Source organism: Hippocampus zosterae, chromosome 12 (assembly GCF_025434085.1).
Source record: "Hippocampus zosterae strain Florida chromosome 12, ASM2543408v3, whole genome shotgun sequence".
Lineage (NCBI taxonomy): Eukaryota > Metazoa > Chordata > Actinopteri > Syngnathiformes > Syngnathidae > Hippocampus > Hippocampus zosterae.
The window spans coordinates 14,652,091-14,679,612 of record NC_067462.1 but is presented as its reverse complement, the minus strand read 5'-3'; the positions used below and the strand labels follow the sequence as shown (position 1 = coordinate 14,679,612).

Sequence of the window (27,522 nt, the reverse complement as noted above, 5' to 3'; positions counted from 1 at the left end):
TTGTGTGTCTTTGTACATGTTAGTAGTATATTTTTTTGTGTTAATATACACTGCACACTAATCATCTTATCAGTCTCATTTTCACAAAAAAAATATTTAAAAAATAAAATAAAGCAGGTAAATCTTAAATTTGTGTGTGTACGTGTGTGTGTGTGTGTGCGTTCGCGCGCCGGTAAGGGTAGATCCCGTGAGGTTAGTTGATCGAAAAGTAGATCTTCGATCCAAAAAGTTTGGGCACCCCTGGTCTACAACATGCCCGTGAACCTCATGAGGATGGGTGGTTTGGATAATGAAGAGATGGAATCTTTTTCTTCATATTTTCTGCAAAGTAAAGTCATATTATTCATTATTAGCATGATTATTCCGTGCTAAATGACTGAAAATAATAATAATAATAACAATAATAATGATAATACATTCAAGCGGTATAATCAAATCTGTGGCACATATGTGTGCCTTTTCTGAGTCAGGGACATAGGAAAATATGTCCCTATAAACAAAATAAAGTTAGTTGCAAGCATGGTCATTGAACAACTTCAACTCATAAGTCCAGAGACCAGAGTAGTAAGATTTAAATTAATCAATTTAATATGTTATGAGCGAAATGCTTCCATAAATATCCATCCATTTTCTGAACCGCTTTATCCTCACAAGGGTATCCCAGCTGTCTTTGGGCAGTGGGCGGGGGACACCCTGAAACGGTCGCCAGCCAATCACAGGGCACACTGAGACAAACAACCATCCGCGCTTACACTCACACCTAGGGACAATTTTGAATGGTCAATCAGCCTGACATGCATGTTTTTGGAATGTGGGAGGAAACACGCAAACTCCACACAGGGAGGCCGTAGCCGGGATCGAACCCATGACCTCTGCACTGTGAGGTCGATGCGCTAACCACTGGGTACACCCTTCCGTAAATATACAGTGGAGAGAAAAGTGTGTTGAATTTGCTCGATTTTATTGCGTCAAGTGGTTGCATGAAATTAAATAAAATAATCTGGACCCAGGTGCAGTTTTTAATCAAACTATAAAATGCGGCACATGGGGGCATTGCATTGCATTGATTGCAATTATACGTAACGATTAAGGGCACCCGCTTCCATTTAAACTTTAGTCTTACGTCTCATTGTTTGTGCACACGTTTTAGTATGCAGCCTGTCGCGTTGTGCACACGTAATCTGTACCGCTCTGGGATCGGTTTGTGTGGTCTTCTCTGATATTATTTGTTGTACTTTTTCTTTATTAATGGTAGGTCGCTTCTGTCGCATCGGAGTTTCTTGCGCACGCTTGAAAATCGCTTTACCGTACAAGTTTGCCGCACGTATTCGGACGTGTTGCGCCAGAACAAACTTCAGTCTCGATCGCTGCTCTTTGTGTGCCCATGCACGAGCGTCTCTTAAACAGCAGCGTGAACGCGCGCGCTCGTCTGACAGGAGGAGGAGGAGGGAGGACATACCCGGCTGGTGAAAAGGAGAGAAAAAAGGAGTGCATTTGCCTCTCAGCACGCTGCAAGCCACAACTGGATCTTTTTTCCCTTCCATATTTATTTTTCGTATTAGAAAAAATGTGAATCGGGAGTATTCTGTTGGATACCTCTTTCAAGGAGCGGGAGTTCTTGAAGACTCTTTCCTCCACCTTATCCATTCATGCGGAATTACGCACGATTTTCTGGATGAGTCATACAGTTCATTTTTTAGCATGTAGTCTTCGGACAGCAGGGGAGAGTTCTTATTCTGAATAAATAAGGTGACATTTCACACTGTACCGGACCGGAGCGGAGTGCTCACGCCGCCACCATGCGGGGACCGTGACCCGGTGGCCGGGAAGGGGAGCCGTTTTGTGCGCACACCGCGGGTCCCGGGGTGATATCGGGCAGCCATGGCCGCTGCCATCGCGAGCGGGCTGATCCGGCAGAAGAGGCAGGCGCGGGAGCAGCATTTGGACAGGCCCTCCACCAACCGGCGCCGGAGGAGCCCCAACAAGAACAAGGGGCTGTGCAACGGCAACCTGGTGGATATCTTCTCCAAAGTGCGCATCTTTGGCCTCAGGAAGCGCAGGCTACGGAGACAAGGTGCAAGTTTCGGCCACGCAGCCACTGGTTGAATGGCACTCCCTTTACAGGCAACACATCATGTTCACGTTGATGCGGTTGGCGCGTGCGTAAAAAGGTGATAAAACGTTTGCCGCACGTGAAGAGCTGTCTTGTCCTGCAACCTCGTCCGCTCTGGACAGTATGGGACGGAATGCGATTATATTGCAATATTTTCACAATACTATCACAAGACTGCTTCATACATACATTCAACATGTATGTACCGGTAAAATGATCTGTGATACGTCACAATGTGTCACCGTCCATGTACCGGGAAGTTTCAAAGTAGTACCGTGTGCATCCATAACAGTAGCCTAAATTAAAAAAAACAAAAAAACAAATAAACGACTTGTCTAATTAACTGGGGAAAAGTGTGTTATAAACACACCCACAACACAAACAGCAGTTAAGTTATATTTCATAAGCACAAATGTAAATCTTTATTTCCTTGGTTTTGCATTGATAAACCTTATTCGGACATGACTTTGCTGTATCAAAGTTCAGTGGGAAGTAATGCTACAATATCTATGAAATGATTTGGTCAATATTATTACTACACTGCAATAAACAATATATATTGTTAGATATATAGTTTACTTTGTGATATTGATATTTGGTGTCCCACTCCCAGCTGACTATGGACCTAGAATTTCATGACATTTTTTAAAATTGCAAATCAACACCATAAAATATTTCTGTATCTGCTTAAATGATTATTTTTGAATCGGTAAAAATTGTAGACAAACAACTCTTCACCCTCACAATCACACCTAGGGACAATTTACAGTGAGCAATAAACCTACCGTACGTATTTTTGTAAAGTGGGAGGAAACTGGAGTACCCAGAGAAAACCCACGCAGGTACGGGGAGAACATGCAAACTCCATACAGGAAGGCCGAAGCCCGGATTTGAACCCTAGTCTTGTGTACTGTGTATTGCTAACCAGTCGAACACCGTCCCACACATTCAGAATATTTTCTGATAACATTTTTCAAAAATGTGGAATAGTAATTCACTTCAGTTAGCCTGCATCATGTATGGAACTTGTTGCACAGGGGATGCATCACAGCTCTGAGTTATTCATATTGACCATTTCTCGGTGCAGCTGTTGTCATTGCAATGTCATGTGTGCGCTGAGAAAAAAATGGTGTCTTGAATTCAGTCAATTTTATTTTGTCAAGTGGTTACACTAAAAAACTAACGTGGATCCATCTACATTTTTTAAGCAGATGTATCCTCTACTTCAAAAATGCATTTGGATGCAGATGATTTTTTTTTCGTGCAAGTCAAGTCAACTGTATTTATAGAGCACTTTCAAACAGCCATCGCTGCATACAAAGTGCTGTACATGGAGCAATTTAACATGCACAATAAACAGCAAGACAAATCGGTAATAAAGACAGTCTGCAACCACTAGATTCAATGAAATTGGGTACATTTAACACCTTTTCAGTGTACTCCTGTTAGAATTGAGGAAGCCACGGTTCAAATGTTGCCCTCACAGGCCCAATGGGGATCAAAATGGTTTATCTCCGTTTATGTGTGTCCATGTATAGATATGTGTGTGTGATATCAGATTGGGGACCCATCTGGAGATGGGTCAGGGTGCTTCAAAATGGCAGATGCAGATTGGTGTCGTCCTCTGTCACCTCAGCGCAAAAGCCTCACCCATCTAGATTATGTGTGTGCGTGTATACACAGATGATGCACTCATCTGTTCATTTTAAGGTTTGGCTCGAGCCCACTACAATTGCCACGCACCATTCTTTAACCGGTATTTCACTCTCTTCTTGCACGTATATACTGTATACGTATATACTGTACTGAAAAAAATGGGGTGTTTTTTTTCAGTATATGTTATGCTCCAACCAGATCTTGCCGACACACTATCACATAGGAACTAATGTAAATCAAAGATATCTCCTCTACAAACGGTGGCCTTCATATGAACTTAAACAGTACATACAGTTTTTCAGTATAACTATTGCTAATAATACAACACTTTACATAAACCATAAGGGCATCCTTGATATATGCCATTCATTTTTCCATTGCTGTGTTAAACCGGCTGTCTCAAAATCGAGGCCCTGGGGCTAATTGCAGGCCTTGAAGGAGATTTTGTGGCCCCCTACTTGAGATCAAAGTTTGTTAGTGCGTTCATATGTTGGTTTGGTTGACACCTGCAGAAACTATCCAGGACAAATATCTCGAGATAACGTTCAATTTATAATTTGTCAGAGTGGAACCTGGTCTACCTTCACTTTGTGATTCTTCCTTTTCCCCATGTTTGTTATTGCTTGCTGTCCATCTTTCTAGAGTGAGTTGGGGCATGTTTTTCATGCGTTGACATGGCTGGAAAAGAGTCAGCTGTGGATTTTGCTTAAAAAGTTTATTTTATTTCCAACAAAATGTTCAAATTTTCGTGTGAGAGGTAATTTAACTCATTCACTCCCAAAGACGTTTTTAAACGTCTTTTCAGACTTGGTCTAGAATTGGCTGGTACTGAATTAATTAATACAAATTTCTCCTAAAAGCAATTGGATTTCCTCAAACATGTGTAAACCACACAGTATAAGAAGCATTTTTAATATGTACTATCATGAATCCTGTTCAACCTCCAAATTGCAATTTATTCATTCATTCATTCATTCATCTTCCGAGCCGCTTGATCCTCACTAGGGTCGCGGGGGGTGCTGGAGCCTATCCCAGCTGTCTTCGGGCAGTAGGCGGGGGACACCCTGAATCGGTTGCCAGCCAATCGCAGGGCACACAGAAACGAACAACCATGCGCACTCACACTCACACCTAGGGACAATTTAGAGTGTTCAATCAGCCTGCCACGCATGTTTTTGGAATGTGGGAGGAAACCGGAGCACCCGGAGAAAACCCACGCGGGCCCGGGGAGAACATGCAAACTCCACACAGGGAGGTCTGAGCTGGAATCGAACCCGGTACCACTGCACTGTGAAGCCGACGTGCTAACCACTGGACTACCGGGCCGCCAAATTGCAATTTAATTAATCATTTTTATATATTTGTGGAATGGCGTTGTCCATGTTTGTCAGTATGTGCATGGAAATTGGGATTTTGAGGTGGCTGCAAAGTTAATTGTCTCATTTTTATGTAATTTACTACAAATGTCTTGTCAGAACACATTTTGTACATCCGTATTTAGTAAAAGAAAGAAATAAAATACTGAATATTCTGTCGAAGTACCTCGTAATTCTCAGTCGTACGCCACTCATGAGATAGGTGGATGTTTATTCATTCATTCATTCATTCATTCATTCATCTTCCGAGCCGCTTGATCCTCACTAGGGTCGCGGGGGGTGCTGGAGCCTATCCCAGCTGTCTTTGGGCAGTAGGCGGGGGACACCCTGAATCGGTTGCCAGCCAATCGCAGGGCACACAGAAACGAACAACCTCACTCACACTCACGCCTAGGGACAATTTAGAGTGTTCAATCAGCCTGCCACGCATGTTTTTGGAATGTGGGAGGAAACCGGAGCACCCGGAGAAAACCCACGCAAGCCCGGGGAGAACATGCAAACTCCACACAGGGAGGCCGGAGCTGGAATCAAACCCGGTTTGTTTTGTTTGTTTTGTTATATATATATATATATATATATATATATATATAATATATATATATATATTTTTTTTTAATGTATTTTTTTTCCCACCCACATCTGGGTAGCGTCCATGAGGCTAATGATCACACAGATTTGGGGGCAGGATTAGCCACCTGTAAATCTGATTACACTCCCCACACGACTGTAATCTCACTGCTCTCATGATTTGGCTCAATTAAGGCATAGATTATTATATTATGATTCATAAATCGGAGCATTAGACTAGTTTCTGTGGTGCAGACTTCCTTCAAGCTCTAACGTTCCAGATCTTGCTTACATCCGACTTCATTTTACTCGCTATCTAACGCAATTAATTATGATTACATAGTTGGATACTATACTATATATACAAAGTATTTGGATATACTGTATTCACATGGCATGGCCTTGTTCCCAATTTGCCAGCCATAATTATTGATGGAATTCTTCAAATATGTGTTCAACGATTGTGGTTCAATGCAATATCTCAGCTGAATGAACAGATTTTGGAGTGCACTCTTAAGTAAGATGGTTGAAAAAGCTGCAGTCAAAGCTGAGACCGCCATCTCTATATTGTTCCTACTTCAAACATTCAGGGAATACTGCTGTATGTCAAAGCAGAAACCTGTTGGTTTTGACTCAGCGACGATATGGATTTGTGCTACTCCTGATATGTGTCACGTTCTGCCCGAAGCGATAACAGATCGCTCCGTGCAGAACAAGGAAGTAAAGGGTTGGATCCCCGGAAAGCAGACAACGAAAAAATCTTGTCAAACAAAAAGTGTCTTTAATGACAAAAAACAGAAAGAGCCCGACAGGGAAAAACGGTAACAGAAAACACTGATCAAATAAGGATCAGGAAAAAACAAAGAAGGAAATCAACTGAAAACGCTCGCGGAAAATAAAACGCGAGGAGGGCCTGAATTGGCGAAGAAAAATACAACAATTCACAATTAGAGCACTAACGCGTATATCGAAAGAAACGGCCGTAAGGCAAGAAGGCAAAGAGTCAATTGTAATAGCGAAAATGGAGCACGAGAGAAATATGGCACGGCGTGGAATTCTCCGGCAGAGAATGAGCTGCCAGAGCCACTTGATAAAGGCCTGATAATCACCCTTGAAATTAAGAACAGGTGTGCAGTAGGCAGAGGGAAAAACCCGCCACCTGCTGGCAGGCACGGAACGTGACAATATGTATAGGTGATGATCTCATCATATCTGCCACTGTGTAAAAATGGCTTCAAACATTATTCAAAATGTCATTAATCATATTTGATATACGTAACCCGATTTATGCTGAGCGTCACTTGACCAAACCCAGAAAACTGATTAACCAACCTTCCGTTTATGCTGCGACAACTAGCATCATTTAACCATCATCTCCTTTATGGCTGGTGTCTTTGGACAAAAGTTAAATACATGTATAGTACCGTAATTCTTATACATACAGTACATGATATATTTTACCATGAACAAAGCCTCAAGTTGGGGTAGGTTATCTTTGTTCATCCACCATGCTACAGTATAAATTACCGGCTTGTTCCCCAGGAAATGCTAGACAGTATTACATCCGCACACATACGCAGAGTGAACAAAAACAGGAATCATCAAAGACAAACGCATACATGATCCATGCTTGTCAGAATGAATATGTCCAAAATTCAATCATTCATGATTAATATCGTTTGTTCGGTTTTTTTTATTCCACCCCCACCCCAAAAAACAAAACAAAACAATTTTATTGGTACAGCGGTACATACAGATTAGATTCATTTTGGATAAGAAAAAAAAAGGTCAGACTTGACACATGCTGTGATAGATGACATGCTGATTTGCTCCGGCTACAATTAGATGCACCACCATTGAGCATGGTTCCATATTCTTTATCATTGGTGTCAAGAACATACTGTGAAAACAGTTCCAAGTACAGCATATTAATGTCACGTAAAAAAAAAACACCCTCTGGAACAGGGGGCGTGGCTGCATGGCTTCTGGGGGAACCAATCGACCTCATGAAGGAATGTTATGTTATAGCTAGAAAAATTAGCCTTCTGTTCGATCTTGTTGTCCCCCATGTTCAGCACAGTCGCAGTTGCTGCATGCTTCTGCAGCCTGGTGGATGTAATAAATGTAGGAGACATTGCACCCTGCTTTTCATGGGCACAGAGGCAGTCAGAGAACTGTTGTAGCAAAGAGGAAATTGCTGTCTTCAAGAACTCCAAATGGCCATCTCTTTTTTTAACAAGGAACTCAAATGCACACATGATTTTGCGTGCCAGGAAAATTGCGACAGGAAAGTCTAAGTTCCTCTTGGTAATAATGCTTAATGTGTCTGCAGTCTTTTCTCAACTTCAGACAGCCCCCAGTCCATATCCGTTTGCTTCCTAGGGACGCGGGTATACATATAGGCATGGCCTCTATGCGTTGGTTGAAGAGAATCATCTGGCTGAGATACAACTTTGCCAGTTCCAACAGACTTTGGGGAGGAGGACTTTCATTCTGCATTTGGTACAGATATGTGAGCCTTTTCTGAACATCATCTGTGAAGAGCATGAGGGTCGGTCCTGGACTTATGTATGAATGGACTAGCATCCCGCTTATTGGACCTCGATACGAGTGAAGCCACTGCGTCCATCTTCTTGCTTGATTTTTTTTTTTTTTTATGTATTATATTTTTTTAATAATGTGATTTATTAGTTTTCATTTTTTTCCTATGCATGTATGAATGACAATTGTCTTAATGGGCAATATATGTGATTGTGTTCATTGGTGCCTTTTCTTACATCCGTTGTGTTATGTGGTCTTCTTTCCAAGTGGGATTTTGGGAATATTCATCATTCATCTTCCTAACCGCTTGATCCTCACTAGGGTCGCGGGGGGTGCTGGAGCCTATCCCAGCCGTCTCCGGGCAGTAGGCGGGGGACACCCTGAATCGGTTGCCAGCCAATCGCAGGGCACACAGAGACGAACAACCATTCGCACTCACACTCACACCTAGGGACAATTTAGAGAGTGTTCAAACAGCCTGCCATGCATATTTTTGGAATGTGGGAGGAAACCGGAGCACCCGGAGAAAACCCACGCAAGCCCGGGGAGAACATGCAAACTCCACACAGGGAGGCCGGAGCTGGAATCGAACCCGGTACCTCTGCACTGTGAAGCCGACGTGCTAACCACTGGACTACCGGGCCGCCCACATTTTGGGAATATTTCACTGAGAATTTCTCTGAAATTATATTTGGTCATGGTGACTCTAACCTCCTAACAATTTCTTTTTTTTTAATTAAAAAAATTCTGATTTACAAAAAAGCAATAGTCGGATGTAACGTTTATTTTTGCATCTAATATATCAGGCGTGGTGATGAAAGAGTGACTTAATCATTTTTCCTCTTGTTGATCTGTGTAATTGGACTTTATTGCTTTGGGAACGTTTCTGATCCATCTCAGGGTGCGACAGATTGCTTGTATCAGGCGTGTGAGCACCAGCGAGTAGCAGAAGGCTGCAACAGGAGCTCGCTGATGATCTCTGTCTCTGTGCTTGTGATGCTACCGTTGTTGCTGCAGACCTTTTTCTTCTGTCTGCAAGATGGATATGGCGACAGCAAAGCAAAAACGAAAATCAAAAGAGGCACTAAGATTTCTATTCTCACATGTGATCATTAAATTATATCATTACGTTATTGTCTTAATTTAACTTATTTACGCCACTCAGTTGAAATACATTTAGATGTACCGTATTTTCCACACTATACGGTGCACCTTAAAAACATTCAATTTTCTCAAAATCCAACATTGCGTTTTATAATCCGATGTGCCTTATACATGGATCAATAATGTGATTTCTTGGACGTGGTATTTTAAATGTTCTGTGAAGCGCTTTGTTACAGCTGCAGCGCTTGTAAAGGGTCTATATAAATAAAGCTGAATTGTATTATATTCCCTTTAGCATAGTTCCATCTAGTTGATGCATAGCACAATCGTAGCCAGGGCTCTGTATAAATAAAGCTGTATTGTATTATTTTGTTATTTCCTTTAGCGCAGCTACATCTAGTTAATGCGTAACACAACTGAAGCCATGATTGGAGCTTCTATTCTATACGCCTTATAATGCAGTGTGCCCTATAAATGAAAATGGTTTTAAAAATGACCATTCACTGAAGGTGTGCCTTATACTCTGAAGTGCCTTATAGTATGGAAAATACGGTACAGAAAATCACAACTGTGTCAGTTAACAATCCACTAAAATGAGCAATATTAACACATTCTTGAAAGGCGCTTATAAATAAAATGTATTATTATTATTATTAACATACAGTACACTTATACATACATACATACATAAAGTACGTACGTAAATGCATACTGCACATACAGTTTCACTTTTGTCAGGTCTTTACAACTTTACATTGATACAAACACATTTCCTTCAAATCTTCAATTTTCCTGAGTGGACCAATAATACTGCTCGGTGTATTTTCAAAGGGTTTTTTTGTGTTTCAGCTAGCTTGAAACAGCGGCGCAGATTGACTCTGATGGCCCTTACAGTATATCCTGGAGACAAAGTATATACTGTGGCGCCACTTTCGTAAATATTACAAACATTTAAACATTATATATTGTTGTGCTTGCTAAAAGGTGTCCCCATCCACTTCTACCCACCTTATCTCCTCACAAGGAAAGGTCTCCAGACTGTTCCAATGTCATCAGCCAACATATCACCACCGGAAAGTGCCTTGGGCTGTACAATGACAGCAGGGGAACATAGCATTTTTGTGTCCTTTGTGGCAATGTTCCATCCTTTTTTACAGCTGACACACAAATACACCAGTGCTTGGTGGTAGGTTTACACTCAGGCGAAGTTTACCTCCTCGGAGGCTTTGTTGCTTGCCTGTGCAGTAAGAGTAATGTTGATACTGTATGACACACCAGCTGCATGCATGCGTGAACACACACACACACACACACACACAAAAAAGAAAAAATCCATACTCTCACACTATAGCTCCCACCAATGTCTTTGCGGTGTGTTGAATATATGTCCCCCCTTTGAATGCAGTCCATAAAGATCTCAGAGAAGATGCTGTGTGGTTCATTTTGGCAGTCAGGCAATCCATGAGTTCAAATTTGTCAGTGTTGAAACGTGCCATGTAAATTTTGTTTGACCTAATCATTACCCTTTTTTTTTTCTCCCCTGCAGATCCCCAGCTCAAGGGTATAGTGACCAGGTTATATTGCAGACAGGGCTACTACTTGCAAATGAATCCCGATGGATCTCTCGATGGCACCAAGGATGACAGCAGTAATTCCTGTGAGTAGTTGGTTAATTCTTTAGCTGTCATGGAGAATAATTGTTCTTTTTTTTCAATTTCTGTGAATAAAAAATGTATAAATTGTATAAATCTCACAGGAAACCATTCATGATTTGTTACACAATGTAACTTCCTCCGCACCCGAGCAATCGAAGCTGATAGCCGCCCCACACTGAGTATTGGTTCTGTTTGATGTACATAGACACCGGAATACCTCCTTTGAACGGGACAATGGTTTGTGCTCTGCCAATTCTCTATCTGCAAGGAATCTTGGTCTTTTGAATATAGGAAGTACTTGTATGCAGAGTGATACCGCTTACCGTATTTTCACGACTATAAGGCGCCATTAAAAGTCTTAAATTTTCTCCAAAATGGACAGGACGCCTTATGGTGCGGAGCGTCCTTTATATGCGCTGAGTTCCAAAATCTGACTGACAGCCGACACGCTGTTTATATAGAGAAAAGGCGGAAGTGACTGTGGCCAGGCATGCGGGAGTCGGCCAATCAGGGAAGGGTAGGCGTGTATATATACATATATGGAGAGGGAGAGAGAGAGAGAGAGAGAGAGGGAGAGAGAGGACAGGCAAGCTTGTCCGCCAATGGTGAAGGGTGGGCGTGTAAGTGGACGCCTCAAGCCAGTACCAACACTTGTATAGAGTGTGGCAAAGTGCATTGTTGCAAAACAACTCCGGTTTTGGTTTCTAAGAACCCCTGAAAATAAATTCGACAAAAAGACACGCCGACGAAGCTCAGTTCAAACTTAAAGCCACCGGTTATGCTTTTGGCATGCGTGCCCATCTCACAGCAGCGGTGAAAAAACAAGTCAAGCAAATGAACTCTGAGCTTTCCGTTATTCCCGGAGGCTTGACTAAAGAACTCCAACCGCTGGACATTGGCATCAACCGGGCGTTCAAAGTAAAGTTGCGAACGGCATGGGAACAATGGATGATCGGTGGCAAACACAACTTTACAAAGAGTGAGAGGCAGCACTTGGCGGGTTACGCCACAATACGCAACATCGAGAGGGAACGCGGCGTTTTTGATGGATACGGTACTTGCACAATTGTTCAATTCTTTCTACACACACACGCGCTGCCACCATGTTTCGCTCTGTTCTTTACTTTCAAATGTGGGAAAGCTTCACACGAGAGAAATGTTGACTTTGCTGTTGCTACTCCTTCTTTCCGCTCGGCAATGCGTAGCAACTCGCACTAGCATGTGATGCATTCAATGACAAGTGAGATGTGCAGTCCTCTGCTTCTGATACAGAGGATGAGGACTTTGATGGATTTCTGGGTGATGATTGATCGAAAAACGTGAGAACATTGTACGATGGCTAAATAAAATACACCCGAACTCAGTTCTGCTTTCGTTGCCTTTTTAAAAACGTGTTTTTATCTTATCTGTATGTCTTGGCATGCTACCGTATGCTTCAAGCTAACGTGTTAGAGTGCGCGCATGCTTGCCGTATGTTTAAGCTGGCGTATGTTTTACCACTGTAAAACTGCGGCCAGTCGTACGGTGCGTCCTGTGTATGTGTAAAATACAGAAATGTCACCCATTAATGAGACTGCGGCCATTAGTACGATGCATCGAATAGTCGTGAAAATACCTCGTTTCCAGTGGGGGTAGGACTCCGCCAAAGCTGTCACCGATTCTGTTCATAACCTTTATGGACAGAATTTCTAGGCGCAGCCGAAGCGTTGAGGGGGTCCGTTTTGGGGGCCTCAGTATTGCATCCCTGCTTTTTGCAGATGATGTGGTGCTGTTGGCTCCTTCAAACAGGGCTCTCCAACTCTCACTGGAGCGTTTCGCAGCCGAGTTTGAAGCGGTTGGGATGAAGATCAGCACCTCCAAATCTGAAACCATGGTCCTCAGTCGAAAAAGGGTGGAGTGCCCCCTCCAGGTCGAGGAGGAGATTTTGCCCCAGGTGGAGGAGTTCAAGTATCTTGGGGTCTTGTTCACGAGTGGGGGCAGAAGGGAGCGGGAGATCGACGGGCGGATTGGTGCAGCGTCTGCTGTGATGCGGACGTTGTATCGGTCTGTCGTGAAGAAGGAGCTGAGCCAAAGGGCGAAGCTCTCAATTTACCGGTCGATCTATGTTCCAACCCTCATCTATGGTCACGAGCTATGGGTCGTGACCGAAAGAACGAGATCCCGGTTACAAGCGGCCGAAATGAGTTTTCTCCGCAGGGTGTCCGGGCTCTCCCTTAGAGATAAGGTGAGAAGCTCGGTCATCCGGAGGGGCTCAGAGTCGAGCCGCTTCTCCTCCACATCGAGAGGAGCCAGATGAGGTGGCTTGGGCATCTGATTCGGATGCCTCCTGAGCGCCTCCCCGGTGAGGTGTTCCGGTCATGCCCCACCGGGAGGAGACCCAGAGGAAGACCCAGGACACGCTGGAGAGACTATGTCACCCAGCTTGCCTGGGAACGACTTGGGATCCCCCGGGGAGAGCTGGACGAAGTAGCTAGGGAGAGGGAAGTATGGGCTTCCCTGCTAAAACTGTTGCCCCCGCGACCCGGCCCCGGATAAGCGGTAGATGATGGATGGATGGATGGATGGCATGCTACAGATCCATGCGCACCAAATCCAGTAGACACTTAAACAGCTTCTTCCCTCTAGCCATTAACTCCTTAAACAGTCACTGACGTAGTCACTCTTCTTGTACTAAAAAATGGTACTACAAAACTACTGGTTACTCTAAAATGGTTCAATGATTTTGTTGTTTACGATGATACTAGTGCAGTGTGTTATACCGGAGACAAATTCCTTGTGTGTTCTACATACTTGGCCAATAAAGATGATTCTGATTCTGATTCTGAATTATGCCCACGGATCACAAATGCTAAAACATCTCAAACGGATGGTCGCCCAGGGAACGGATGAATAAGTGCGGGAAAAGTGGAGTGAGGAGTTGTATTCATACCGTAGCTGATTGTAGCACTGTAGCTTTAGGCTATCTGTTTCTTTCTTCATTTCTTTTGTAGCTGCTAACAAGTGACATTTCACATTAGAATGTCAGACAGATGAGAAGTGACACTTGTCACATCACATAGGTTAAAAAGGCCCAGAGGACAGTGATGATGCAGGATATTTTTAAATTATTACAGACATGTATTGAATCCTAAGAAGAGAATGGAGATGTAGTGCCATTTGTACAAGTGCGGACACATTGAATTATATAACCGAAAACATTAAAATTCTAAAAGAGAGGCGAAAGATTGCAACATAACTCCCGCCCCCCCCCCCAAAAAAAACATTACTTGATTACTGACATAATTCATTTTTTAATTAAATGTTAAAATTAGTTTAAAAGATTAAGTATTTTTGAAAATATGTTAACGACTCTTAACGTCAAAAAATAAAGATAAAAAAACTTATGCAAAGGTGAGTCACATTTTTGCAGATTTTGTTGTATATATATATATATATATATGCTTAGAAAATAGCTAAAGGGCAGTTTAATGCATATTCCATTTTCTGTGTGCAAGAACAGTATCAACAAAATAATATTTTTACCTTATTTTATGTGACCATTTTGCCCTTTTCAATCCTCACATCGAATATCCTCTTGTCTCACACCAGAACAAACAGAGGCCATTTACAGGCAGGCACATGTCTTCTATGATAGCAACTAAAGGACCATTATATCAACCATGCACCCATGATGGGCTTCAGATACACCATCAAACATTTCATTAGCAAACTCACAGGAAGTCCTGCGCAAAGTGAGTTGAGCTTCCAGACCCCATCTGGAAGATACAGTCATGTTTTTGCTTTCCTGACAATAGAGGTTGAGATGTTAACAATGGTTGGTGATATTTTGTTGATTTCAGCTTTGTTCAACCTCATTCCCGTGGGCCTCCGAGTCGTCGCCATCCAGTCTGTGAAGACGGGCTTGTACATCGCCATGAATGGGGAGGGTCACCTCTACACATCAGTAAGTATATTCCAAGATGTGTCCCGTTGTGTAGGGACATGTGCACCAGTCTGGAGGACTAATTTTAAAATTGAAATCAAGCATATTGCAAAGAATTTTATCTGTCTTGGTTAGTGACGTACAAAAAAAATGTAGCTATTAAGAACACCCAATTAATAATCCATCCATTTTCTAATCCGCTTATCCTCACAAGGGTCGCAGGCATGCTGGAGCCTCTCCAAGCTGTCTTCGGGCAGTAGGCAGGGGACACCTTGAACTGGTTGCCAGCAGGGCACAAATAGACAAACAACCATTCGCGCTCACAATCCCACCGAGGGACAATTTAGAGCTTTCCGTTCATCTGCCATGCATGTTTTTGGAATGTGGGAAGAAACCGGGGTGCCCGGAGAAAACCCACACAGGCCTGAGAAAAACACTTCCACACAGGGAGGCCGGAGCTGGAATCGAACCCTATAGCTCTGCACTGTGAGGCGGATGTGCTAACCGTAGTCGACTACCATGCCGCCTAATTAATGATATTTTTTTTAAACTATTTTTTAAAATATTTTTTAATTCAATCGTAATTTAATTGATTATTTTATCTTTAGAAATCATAATTAATATAATAATGTAATTAAAATCCAAATATACCGTAGGGCAGGGGTGCCCAAACTTTTTGGACCAAAAATCGACTTTTCGATGAACCAATCTCACGCGATTGACCTGTGACCGCGCACGCACTTTCACAAACACACGCCATGATGAGCAACAGCTTGACACGGAGGCATGCGATGACTTTTTGCAGCCTGTTAACTATCATAGCTCACACATACTGTCTTAAAGTGCTTCTCTCGGCCCTCCAGATTCAAATTTTTTGCCCGTTCCCTCGGTAAAATTGCACACGAAACAACTGAGAATAATGATAACAATAAACGATATAGCGCAATAGCTCTAATCACAGAGCTGCAATTGCAGACTTTTGAGCGCAAGCAACTTCCGGCGACGCAGGTCATGCAGCACCGTAGGTTAAAGATTTACCTGCTTTATTTTATATTTTGAATACTGTTTGTGAAAATGAGACTGATAGGATGATTAGGGTGCAGTGTACATGAACACAAAAAAAAATTACTAACATGCACAAAGACACACAAACAGTTGTTTTTTTTTTTCTCCTCTACACCCCTCGCGATCGACTTGAGACGAATCCGCGATCCAGCGGTCGATCGCCCTAGGGTTTTCAAGAAAGCCATCTCTTGAAAATTTGACAAATTTATGCATGGTGTTCTTTCAAACCATGATAGTATTCATTAAAAAATGTCAGACTGATGGAGTAGTTGCTGTATTGAAATAATAAAAGAATATACCTCATTCATAAACACTTTTCAAAGGACCAAAGGACACTTTGAAAGGTTGAAATATTTTCATTTAAGTAATGGCACAATTAAATAAAGTGGAACATCATTTTGCGAGTGAGCCATTTTGCGAACAATTCAGTTTCTAAACATTTTTGAAAGAAAAATTACCTCGGATTAAACATTAGTTTCGGTTTACGCACAGCCTTGGCATGACCAGGGGAGGCTCTGAGTTTATGCTTGTTCTCACACCGTATCAACATCGTGGGTTCTGTGACTGAGGTGTCTGTTTTTTATAATGACTGCCACCTCCCACAATGCAGTGCAACAGCTGCACTTCATCGTAGGAGGGGAACATTATTGTCTATCACTTCACAGTGGGGGTGGAACGATCCATCTATTTAAACAATATATTGATGTGTCTGCCACGCGATCAAGCTACCGGTACATTGTTATGGACTGGTGTACATCGATACATCAAGTTATTGATCGATTAATTTGTTAAGGAAAATCCTACTAGACTCCAAATTCCCAATGACCTTTAATTTTTAATTCGGGATTGAATGTTAGCAATAAACTCGCAAGAGTTTTTCATGCACGTCATCTCCGTGCTTTAAAATAATCCAAATAAAATATAAATCAGCATCGATCATGGCAGCGAGGTGGAGATTTTTAAGGTGAAGCAATGCGTTGGTTTCTGTCGAACACTGGATTTTTTAAAAAGGGGGATCATTTTAACAAGACTGTTGACATGTCTAGCCTTTGCAAATGGCGGGTGAAATATAACAGCAACACGACATTGACATGTCTAGGCCATCGTCTTGGCATCACAAACGGCAACAAACCTGTCACGAATCGACAGCGACAGCAGCCGCACAAGGTAGCAACACAGACCAAAAAGTTTTTCACCCAAAATATTGAAAATAATATGATTTTGTATGCTCTAGCAGCCACTGTGAAATTTTCAACGAAAACATTTGACGTGTTCATGCGGTAAAAAAAATAGGAGGTGTGTTTTTAGCCATTCTGTTCACCTTCCACTGAACACTTTATTGTGCAATCTTTTACGCTGCAAGTGGGATATTTCCTACTTCCTTGCAATGTTGAACAGCTCTAAGCCGAGTTTGGGATTCATGGATTTTCAATGGTGGCTTTTCAGGGTCCCTGAACACATACCAGAGAAAAAGAAAAATGTCATAATATTCAGGAGGATAATTGCATTTGGGTGGAAGGTTTGGGATTCCCATTAAGAAGATGTGTGCTCAAACTAATCAGCTTAAATCGCCCCCAGAGATGTAATTCCTTTTAAGAAATAAGTCAACCTTCCATTTTATTGTAGCTTCTGTACTTGTGCTCTCCGTGAACCATCAATCTTTTGATGAGTGGAAAATATCGCGACTTTGGAACAAAAAGTGACCTTTAGTAGTTGAATAATGTTGCGACTGTTGGTGTACTGTATTGGTTTACTCGCTTCCATGCTGGCAGCGTGGGTTCAGTTCCCACTCAGTGGCGGTGTGATTGTGAATGGTTGTATATGTCCTACAGTATGATCACTTAGCATCAGTCCAGTTTTTCACCTAACGTCTGGGGTGGACAGGCTCCATCTTCCTACATGAGCATATTTAACTTGGACAGACTCCAGGTCTAGTCCCAGGTCCAGGACTGCCATGAAACATATTTTTAAAAATAATAATTTAGCCATAGCTATTTCCGTATGGGAGACATTTATACATACAAAACAGTATGAAAAAAAACGTGTATTAATCCAATTACCGGTATATATCTAAATTAACCACATATTTGATGAATTGTGTGATTTCCGTGTGAGAGCCCAGAGATACGGGTCGAAAAGGTGAATTCAAAATCCTGCTTTGTGTTCAAACTGAAATGGAAGGAAGCAAAAGGAAAAATGTTCCCCACCCCTGATATACTGTCGGGGCAGTTGAACGCAGCATCTTGTGGTGACTGTAAATGTTGTGTGATAAGCACCAGACGTGTTTGAAGTGGGAATCAGTGAGGTAGGAATGTTGTGTTCCTTACGTGCTGCTCGCCTCGCTGATCCGTCAGCCGTTTCTTTCTGATAGCTAATGGAGGTTGTGATCAAGCCGCCCACTCCGCCAGGCGCTTTTTAGTGGGGAAATGGCAGCCTTGCGAGATACTCTTCATCCTCCTCCGTAAGGAAGTTACAAGCCCACCTGCCATTATCGCTTTGTGAGCTTCAGACCGGCCCCGCTACTTTTGCCCATTAGATATATCTGAAGGTAGTGCACTTAAATGTTTTTCAAGAAACTGCTCTGAAGGTCATATTAATGCAACTCTGAATATGATAAACATGTTTGTGTGATGCATCTAAATGCAACCATCAGTCCAGTGAAGTTGGTCAAAACTTCCACATTCATTCCAGGCCCAGCATAAAAGATGTACTAATCGTAAAGGCAGTTTTTAATGTTGAAATATTTATGGTCTTATTATTCATGTTTTGTCATGATATACAAATATTAATCATGATTGTTACTAGGCTTACATAGGTTTATGTACATTGTATATCATACTCGGAATTATTGTTGTTTTATTCATTATAAATGGACCCTATTCTTGTGATCAACGAAAACAACATTTTGTCACTCTTACATACAGTACTCAGATCTTAACACAAGCGATGGCGTAACTTCACTTGCTTGAATATTTGACCTCGTAACTTGATGGCTACGACTTCAAACTTGCACAGTAAATATGACTTGCAAATGTGACGTACTCCCTCCAAAGAAATCAACATTCACACTGAGCGATGAGGCCGAAAGTGACTCATGTGGGCCATGGCAAAACAAATTACAGTCTGTGACTCTTTGCCGGACAACAAGCGACTGGGTACCACACATCGACCAATGTTCTGCAATAGAAAAACGGCGACTCTGGATCAGGTGTTGAGGCTCAACATACAACATTAAGATTAAGATTAAGATATCCTTTATTTGTCCCGCAATGGGGAAATTATAATCAGAATTCAGAAAGGAAAAACGCTGGGTAGGGAGAGGGAGAGGGAAAAAAAAACACGCTCGAACTATCATCTTCTGAGGATAATTTAAGTCCAGGATAAAAAAAGACCCTAGCACATGAATAAGCATATGACAGTTACAACAAGTCACAAGACATAACATGTATAAGGGGGAGGATGAATGGGAAATGGGTAACCGCGACGCGGCCGAAAAATGACCAGCTGCACGGTCGCCGTTGCGCTCCGCATTATCGAACCACGTCACGGGGGAAAAAGGATCGGAGCGATGAAGACGGTGATAACAAGGATGTGTATGCGCGTGTGCTTGTCCAGTCGTGTATGTGTATGCGTGTACAGGTCATAGCTGCTTCGTCGAGGTCTGCTCATCATGAAGACAGTCCCGGCTTATCAGTCCATGGCCGAGAAGGAGGGGGGTGGTGGTGGGGGCCCCTACTCCATGCGTATTTCCATCCAAGAGAAAGGCCGTTGTTTGTTTTGGAGAGACGGCCGCCAACAATTCCAGACAGCCTTGAGTCCTTGGTCTGTATCTCCTCACTGGCGCCGTATTGTACCGCATTCTTTTTTTTAAATTGAACCAAAAAACAAAGCATCATTTTTCATGAAGGGAAGGGCCAGAAAGAAGAGGAAAACTAGTGAGAATAAGGAGAGATTGGAAATTTAATGTAAGAGGAGATTTTAAATTGGCTGTATGTGTGAACATGAGTGTGAATGGTTGCTGTCTATTAGTGACCTTGTGATTGGCTGGCACCCAGTACAGCTAAGTATAACGGACATCCTTTTCATTATAGATGCTAAGCTTAAAAAATAAAATCACCCCTAAAAAAGCCTAAAATTTCAAAGGCCAACCTTCGTTCTTTAAACCAGAACAGGTTAAGTGTAGCAGAACTAACTCGCGCAGTCTTTCATGGGCGATGACGCACTTTCGCAAGAAGTGAATTAACGGAGAGCTGTGATCTTTTCCAGGAAACAGATGACGAGCATATTCAATGCCCCGTGGTTGTGCATCATATTCTTTTGTGTGAAAGGCCCACTGGGCACAGTGCTTCCGACTTGTATCAAAGCGGCCGAACGGCCTGGCACAAAGGAAGCAGCTCGGAACAAAAGGAGAGCTCATTCACCGAACGCCTTCCTGGTCTGTCTGGATGAACAAATGAACATTTGGATAATTTATCTTCCCTGCTAGGTCGGACATTCCTTTCTGAGATTTAATAAGTGCCACAATTTTCTCCCAGGAGTTTCTATGAGGATCCCGTTAGTATCTACAAGTGTTGCCCTTGTATCTGTAGTAGATCATTTGATCCGATCCCTTGGGGAGAATCATCCCATTAATTAAGAATTTGGGTTTTTGTAACTCAAATGCAGCTTGCTCATGTTGTTCTCCAGACAAGAAATTAATGGTGTGCGACTCAATAGCACTTCTGCAGGTTGCAGCCAAATAGAGCAACCAGTCAGATTCATACATTTGATTGCATTCTCAGCTATCAATAAAACAATCAATTTCTATTTTACACTGCCGTAAGGTATTGGCGGGTTGTGCTTTTAGAATGGGGAATTACCTGACTCAATCCACCACTTTGTACTGCACTAGTACGTCACAGTTACAGAAACCAAAAAGCAAATCTGAGTTTGAAATCACACTGGTTAAAGCAATGATCCAATGGCTAGTATGGTTTGTTAAATGGGCCAGAAGTGCTGATTCTGAAGGCAGGTTGGAGTGGCATGTGTAAAAGTCCTTTGAGGCTGAAATCTGATGGGACTAAATAAATAAATAAATAAATAAATAAATAAATAAATAAATAAATAAATAAATAAATAAATAAATAAATCACACAACCAGAATTGAAGCGGTGCAGCCAAGAGGTTTGAAGCAGCAATTTTTCATCAAATCACTTTTTTTCAGAAAGAGCACAGAAAACAGCCAATAGCTGCAAATAGATGAGTTTACAAAGTGTAAATAGGCAGTGGAATACTAGACTCCCAGAGAATTGGTCCAATTTATATATATTAGACACAAAAATCTGTGACGTTTAGGTTTATGCATGTCAGTCGCGCATGGCAGCACCCAGTCCCAAAATCACCCTTAAAAAGCTATGTGAGTGTTCGTTTTTTTTTCTTAATGCTTGCAGCTTACATTTTAAGAATTATTACAATCACAAAATCACCATTCTGCCAAATAATTTCCTTTGTTGTTCTCCATCCAGTTAGCAGCTCTTTTATGTATTGAGCGGAAAAGTTACTTTTCACGGTTGCCGACTCCATACGTCCTGCCTTACTTGACCGGCAATGTCCGCACTTGCTCATGTTATCAGGAGCCTGCACTTGCTCACGATACCGTTTTTCTTTTTTTTTCTGATTGTCAAATTGATCGCTTTGTGCGACTCTATCCTAAGAAGAAACTCATGAACTGGACGGAATGCACTGACTTAGCTTTATTCTGTCATCAATTGTGTTAAATGAGATGGCACCTACCTCCCATTTGAGCTTTTTTACAATCTATGAAATCTTCAAGCTGCAGCTAATAATAGCATTTCATAGCTGTCGAATAATACGATGACCCTTCACAATTTTTTCTTGTGCAGTAGTGCCTTGACTTATAACTTTCATTCATCCCACGACGAAGCTCATACTGTAACTCAATCAACTCACTTTTCCCCATCAAAATAATTTGGAAAAGTATTTCCTTTATATTATTTATTATTTATTTTTATATTTATTTATTTCCTTTCCATTCCCCCCATAATGCACCACGATATTTTTCGTCGCACGTTCCTAATAAAGGAAAATATCTCAGTTTTATAAAATATAAAAGAAATGAAACATAATAAAAAGAATGTCGAGAAATACTCAGTTTAATTCACTGGTAATTAACCTGAAGGTCACACAGGTGACAAACCCCCCCCCCCAAAAAACTATCGACCAAGCAACAGGGTGAGGCAATGTTCGTGATAACTGCTAATGCCCTCCTGTTGTGTTGTTTCAGATTACAAACAAGAGAAAAACAATGTAGGTAGGTAGAAGCACCTCATCAGCATGTGCGGATCGTAGATGGAAATTCTCAACTTCAGATCGTAGACGCAAATTCTCAACTTCCCACAAATATAACGCCTTCTCACTCGACACCTCTCGTGTAAAAGTGTGTGTGTGTGTGTGTGTGTGTGTGTGCGTGTGTGTGTGGTGTCAGTGGCGAACAGATGGCTTTGCGTGAACCTGTTTTCAGCGAGCAGTGCTAAATGCAATTTTGCACAGATACGGGAGTTCTCCCAATTGAGTCCTTTACATGGAGACACTTCTATATTACCATGGCTCCTGTTGTTTCAGCTTTATCAAATTGGTAAATGAAAAAAACAATAATAGTGCAAACAGAATAGAAGAATCTAAATGTCTGTTTTGGCTCGTGCATTTTTGAGTATGAGAATGCACTGGGTTTTCTTCGGGTACTCTGGTTTCCTCCCACATTCCAAACAGGTTATTGGAAATTGTCCCTGGGTGTAAGTGTGAGAGCAGATGGTCGTTCATCAACATTTGCCCTGCGATTGGCTGGAAACCACTTCAGGGTGTCCCCCACCTACTGCCCAAAGACGTCTGGGATAGGCTCCAGCAACCCCCACGACCCTTGTGAGGATACACCTTTTGAAAAATGGATGGATGGTTGGATATATTGGAACTGCTTTTGTTTTTTTAATGAATGGGTACAAAATAAAACAAAACCTACATTAGTTGTTGGAAATAATGAGCAGCAGCAGTTCATAATGTTCAACTTGATTTTTTTTTTTTAACACCACTATAAAACAGTAAGCCCATATTTCTAGCCCAATCACTTAGATCACTTAGGCCCTTTGCTGCTAATAAAGCGGAACTAGGCCCTAATAGGTCCCCGTGTATGTTATTAGCACTTGAACAAATGCACTGTCTCTCTAAATCACGTGAAAGGTGTGCAGACCATAATATTTTCACATTCCTCGAGTCTCCAGAACTGTGTGCCACACAGTAATTACCAGCCCAACAGGGAGAGTGCCATGGCTGTTGGTGTTGGGATGGAGGGTTGGAGTGGGGGGTTGGGGGGCTTGCTCATTATATCCAAATTGTTGCTCTCTCCTACCTTCAATGCAGTGTCAGAAATAGTTTGGGTCATGAGGGCTGGCGGGGAAGCAGCCTCCATGCATTAATGAGCAACAAGGTCAGAGGTAGGCGTAAAAGGCGGCTCGCGCCAAATATAGAGCTTTTCTCCTGTTTAACTCCCTCCAGTGATTGGCAAAACAAGTTTTTTTTCAAGATATCCCTTGTGTTGTTGTTACCTTTGGAAGTTGTTTTGACGCTCATCAATACATGTATGATTTGTCGACAATCTTTTTCCAGGTCAATGTGATGAATGACTTGTCTTATTCTTCCATCACTGAGTATTCTCCCACTTTATTTGGAGCATTGTATTCGTCATGGCGCTTTCCTTAAATGCGGGATAAATGAAAGGAGCTCAACAAAGATTGGTTTAGTGTTTGAATTCTGATACAGTCCCACAGGCGTACTTACTGTATGACGGCTTGACGGCGCTGTGATTCAATTCAAGTGCTTAAACTCCCTCTATATCTAAAACAAATGTCTTCTAAATTTGACACACCACAGAGTGTTGTTAAAAACGGTTGAAAGTCGAATGTGCTACATGCTAGGCTAAAACTGTGGGCTACCAATGTAACGGCCAGCACTTACCGAGGATTAAGGTTTGACTAACAAATATTTGCATAGCGCATGCTGTAGGCCTGTGACAACTATGATGGCATTGACTCGACGTTCGATAAATAAAATGGACATGATCGTATTTTCCACAAGCCAGTATGTTGCATTTGTATGAACAACCATCATGCCCAATTTCTTCAAGTGGGAAGGAAAAAATGGCGGGACATGGAGGGACATCAATTTCCTCACAGGTTGCAATACAAACGCCTCATAAATAGCATTATTTGCTTTACAGCGAAATAAATTCAGTGATTCAACACTGTTGAAAAAAAAAATTGGAAGAAATGCCACAAACTTTTAACAGGGAGTACGAGCCATTCCAAAGGGCCATTGTGCAGTCAGGTAAAAAGGGGAGAATCTGAAGGAGAGAAGAGATCGCATTTTGCTCTGCCACTACAAATATGTGATAGTATGTGTTAATATTTAAGTGCCATTTTTGTGGATAGAGACTGGGGCTGTTTTTATCTCAAATATTTGATTAGTTTTTCAACATTTCAATTTTGAGAATCAAAAGTAAATTGCTCTTAAAAGGTGGTAGGTAATCTATCTGAATTATTAGGCTCTGATATCATATCATTGGCATGGAAGAAAAAACATCCTCTGTCATCATTTATCATGACAATTTCTGGAAAATCCCATTTTAAAAAATTGGGGCCGGCCTCGTGACCTGGCATTCGTTACATTGATAAAATAATTTTAATTTAAAAAACAATTACAGTGAGGATACAAAATTCTGGAGGAGTCTTCTACGCTCTCAGGTGCTGCAGGCATGTCTGCTGAATGTCTTTTTTACACACATTAAAATAATCTTCTTACGGCATAATCCACACATTAAATTTTCGTATTCAAACAAACAAATCTACCAAAATATCCTTGCTGAGCCTTTTTAAAAAATGTTTTTCCAGTCCTGTCAGCTGGGGTTGCCAACAATTGGATCTGTCAGCTGGAGCATACGCTGACTCTCCGTCGTCCACTGAGGACATCTCTCAAACCACAAGCGTAAAGCAGGCAGACAGGACTTAGTTGCCTCATGTGACAATGATGCCACAGCCAGATACACTGAGACAGAATAGGTCATAGGGTGTGGAGTAAAGCTTGAAACACTTTTTATAGACACATGTTGAACAGTAGCCCTTTGATCTTATATATTTACTGAACAAATGCATGTACAGTAAATATATACAGTATATTTTTAATGGAATGTACAGTACATTTACAAAACCTATGAAGATGTCAATTTGAATAAAGGAAATGGAAAGACAGAATTCCACATCTATACAGCGCAACGTCACACAAATCAATAACAGTAAATACCGTATTGCCCGGAATATAAGACGGTGTTTTTTTTGCATTGAAATCAGACTGAAAAAAGTGGGGGTCGTCTTATATTCGCGGTCTAGACATTATACCCATTCACGACGCTTGATGGCGCCAGATCTCATTGAAGCGAATGCTGAACTTGACTCCCCAGGCCAAAGTGAACCCCTGTCACGAAGAATAAAAATAAAAATTGCAGTAGCACGAAGAAGAAAAATAAAAAATAATGGTAAGAAAGAAAAGAGAAGAAAATAATAGAAGAGATAACAGAAAATGGAGAAATGTAGCGACAGTCTGGAGAAAACTGGTCGAAGATTGGCCAGGTTAACCGGCAGCTGAGGAGAAGTTGTAATTTACATTTCAAAAACCTGAAGCCATTCATTTATGAATCTTTAGTTTGCAATGTTCAGATATTAAGATATGAATGGGGCAAAATAACATGCTTTTTCTCTCAAATATATTCTTATAAACATTTGTTTCAGATGTACTGTAATTATTTTCTGTATAAAAATTAATTTGGTGGTCAAAAAGTATTTTTTCAAACTTGAGTCTTGAAAAAGAGGGGGTGGTCTTATAATCAGTGCCGTCTTATATTCCGGCCAATACGGTAATGATGCCAAAACATACCAATAGCTGAGAAATGGTTCCTTCAAAAGCTGCACACCAAAGTGCACTTAAGTCCATTTACTTGCCATTTTGTTTATTCTGTGCTTTTTTTGTTGTAGTTGTTGTTGTTATGAAAGTAATTGAAATTGCATATCAGGATGAACTGGTAATTGTTAACGTGTTTGTTGTACAAAGGCTTTGTATCAAATTGAAGTAAATTTCATTCAAAACAACTTTTTGGATTATTTTTCTAAAAAGAATCTACAGTAGATTGCAGATCAATATTGATCACTAATTGTTAATTGATTTGTTGCATCATGGATTTCGACCAAATTCCTATCGACATCTATTGACAACTTTTTGTCTTAACTTACGCCACTTGTTTATTATGGTAGCGGCAATGCCATACTGTTCACATTATTCATTCTGATCAAATGAAATAATTAAGTATTTCTCCAAAATGTTATCTGCCATTAATTATTTTTTGTACAAAATCCGACTAAATACTAATAATTGTGAGTGCGGGCTGATGAGTGTAATACATTCAATTAGGGTCTGGAGACAACTTGCTGCTTTCCAAGCTGCCACAGACTGCTGCGACTCACTCACTTTAACGCTGCTCTTGAGGCAACGAGTGTGCAATTTGTATTTGCACGGTACTTGACATTCATGCAATGGGAAGGCAATTAGGGTGGAACGAGGGTCATAAATAGTGATCACAGCTGGAAGTGTTTGCGCTCTGAGCCTCAAATCGTGTGGCACACAGTCGAGGCCCGCCAGTTTTTACTTGCCCTCCTGGGGGTTAAGATTAGTAGATGTTATTATTTGTCAACCGTGGGTCAGTGTAGCCCTTTGAGAGTTCAAGAGCTATATCAATAAATGTGACTTGACTTGACTTTTTTGGGGGGGGGTTAACACACAGATCGGAATCAAGGTCACCATTTTCAAATACTATATACCGTAAATTCCGGATTACAAGCCGCAACTTTTTTCCCACACTTTCAACACTGCGGCGTATAATATGAAACGGCTTTTTAAATTTTTTTTTCCATCGCGGGAAAAACATGGACCAACAAAATGAATGAGTCTTTCACTGAGGTCCGATGAGAATGTATGACTAATCACACGTTCCGCTCTTTTTGCCGTAGCGGGGGAAAAATGTGTTACCCGGCAACAGTCGACCAATAAAATGAATGAGTAGCACATTGGGGTCCAATGAAATTGTATGATTACCGGTAATCACAACTTCCTTATTTCAGTCTTTCTTCTAACCCTGATCAACATGGAGAATACCAGACGAAAAGCATATGATGCAGCGATCACTCTGGCAGTTAAAGAAGGAAATCGAGCTGCTGCCCGTAATCTTGGCATAGACGAATCGTTGGTGCAAAGGTGGATGCTCCGGCAAGAAGAACTGAGCCAGTGTAAAAAGACAACCAAAGCTTTTAAAGGTTTTAAAGGTGGGCCGTCGTGGTGTTGTAGATTCATGAAACGGGAAAGCCTGTCTATTAGGGCACGTACGACATTGTGTCAGCAGCTCCCTCCCAATTACGAGGACAAATTTGC

At 41.6% G+C, this 27,522-nt stretch overlaps 1 protein-coding gene across 3 annotated transcripts in view; it reads left to right on the top strand.

Moving 5' to 3' along the window:
* Positions 1-27,522, top strand: part of fgf14 (fibroblast growth factor 14) — a 100,462-nt gene that overhangs the window by 62,295 nt on the left and 10,645 nt on the right. For 2 of the 3 annotated variants that reach the window (XM_052082507.1, XM_052082505.1), the window contains 2 exons: positions 10,904-11,014; positions 14,852-14,955. In XM_052082507.1, the coding sequence (XP_051938467.1) occupies positions 10,904-11,014; positions 14,852-14,955 (215 nt within the window). Of the gene's footprint in view, positions 1-1,421; positions 2,075-10,903; positions 11,015-14,851; positions 14,956-27,522 lie in introns of those variants that run through there. The other variant, XM_052082506.1, reaches the window with a different exon arrangement.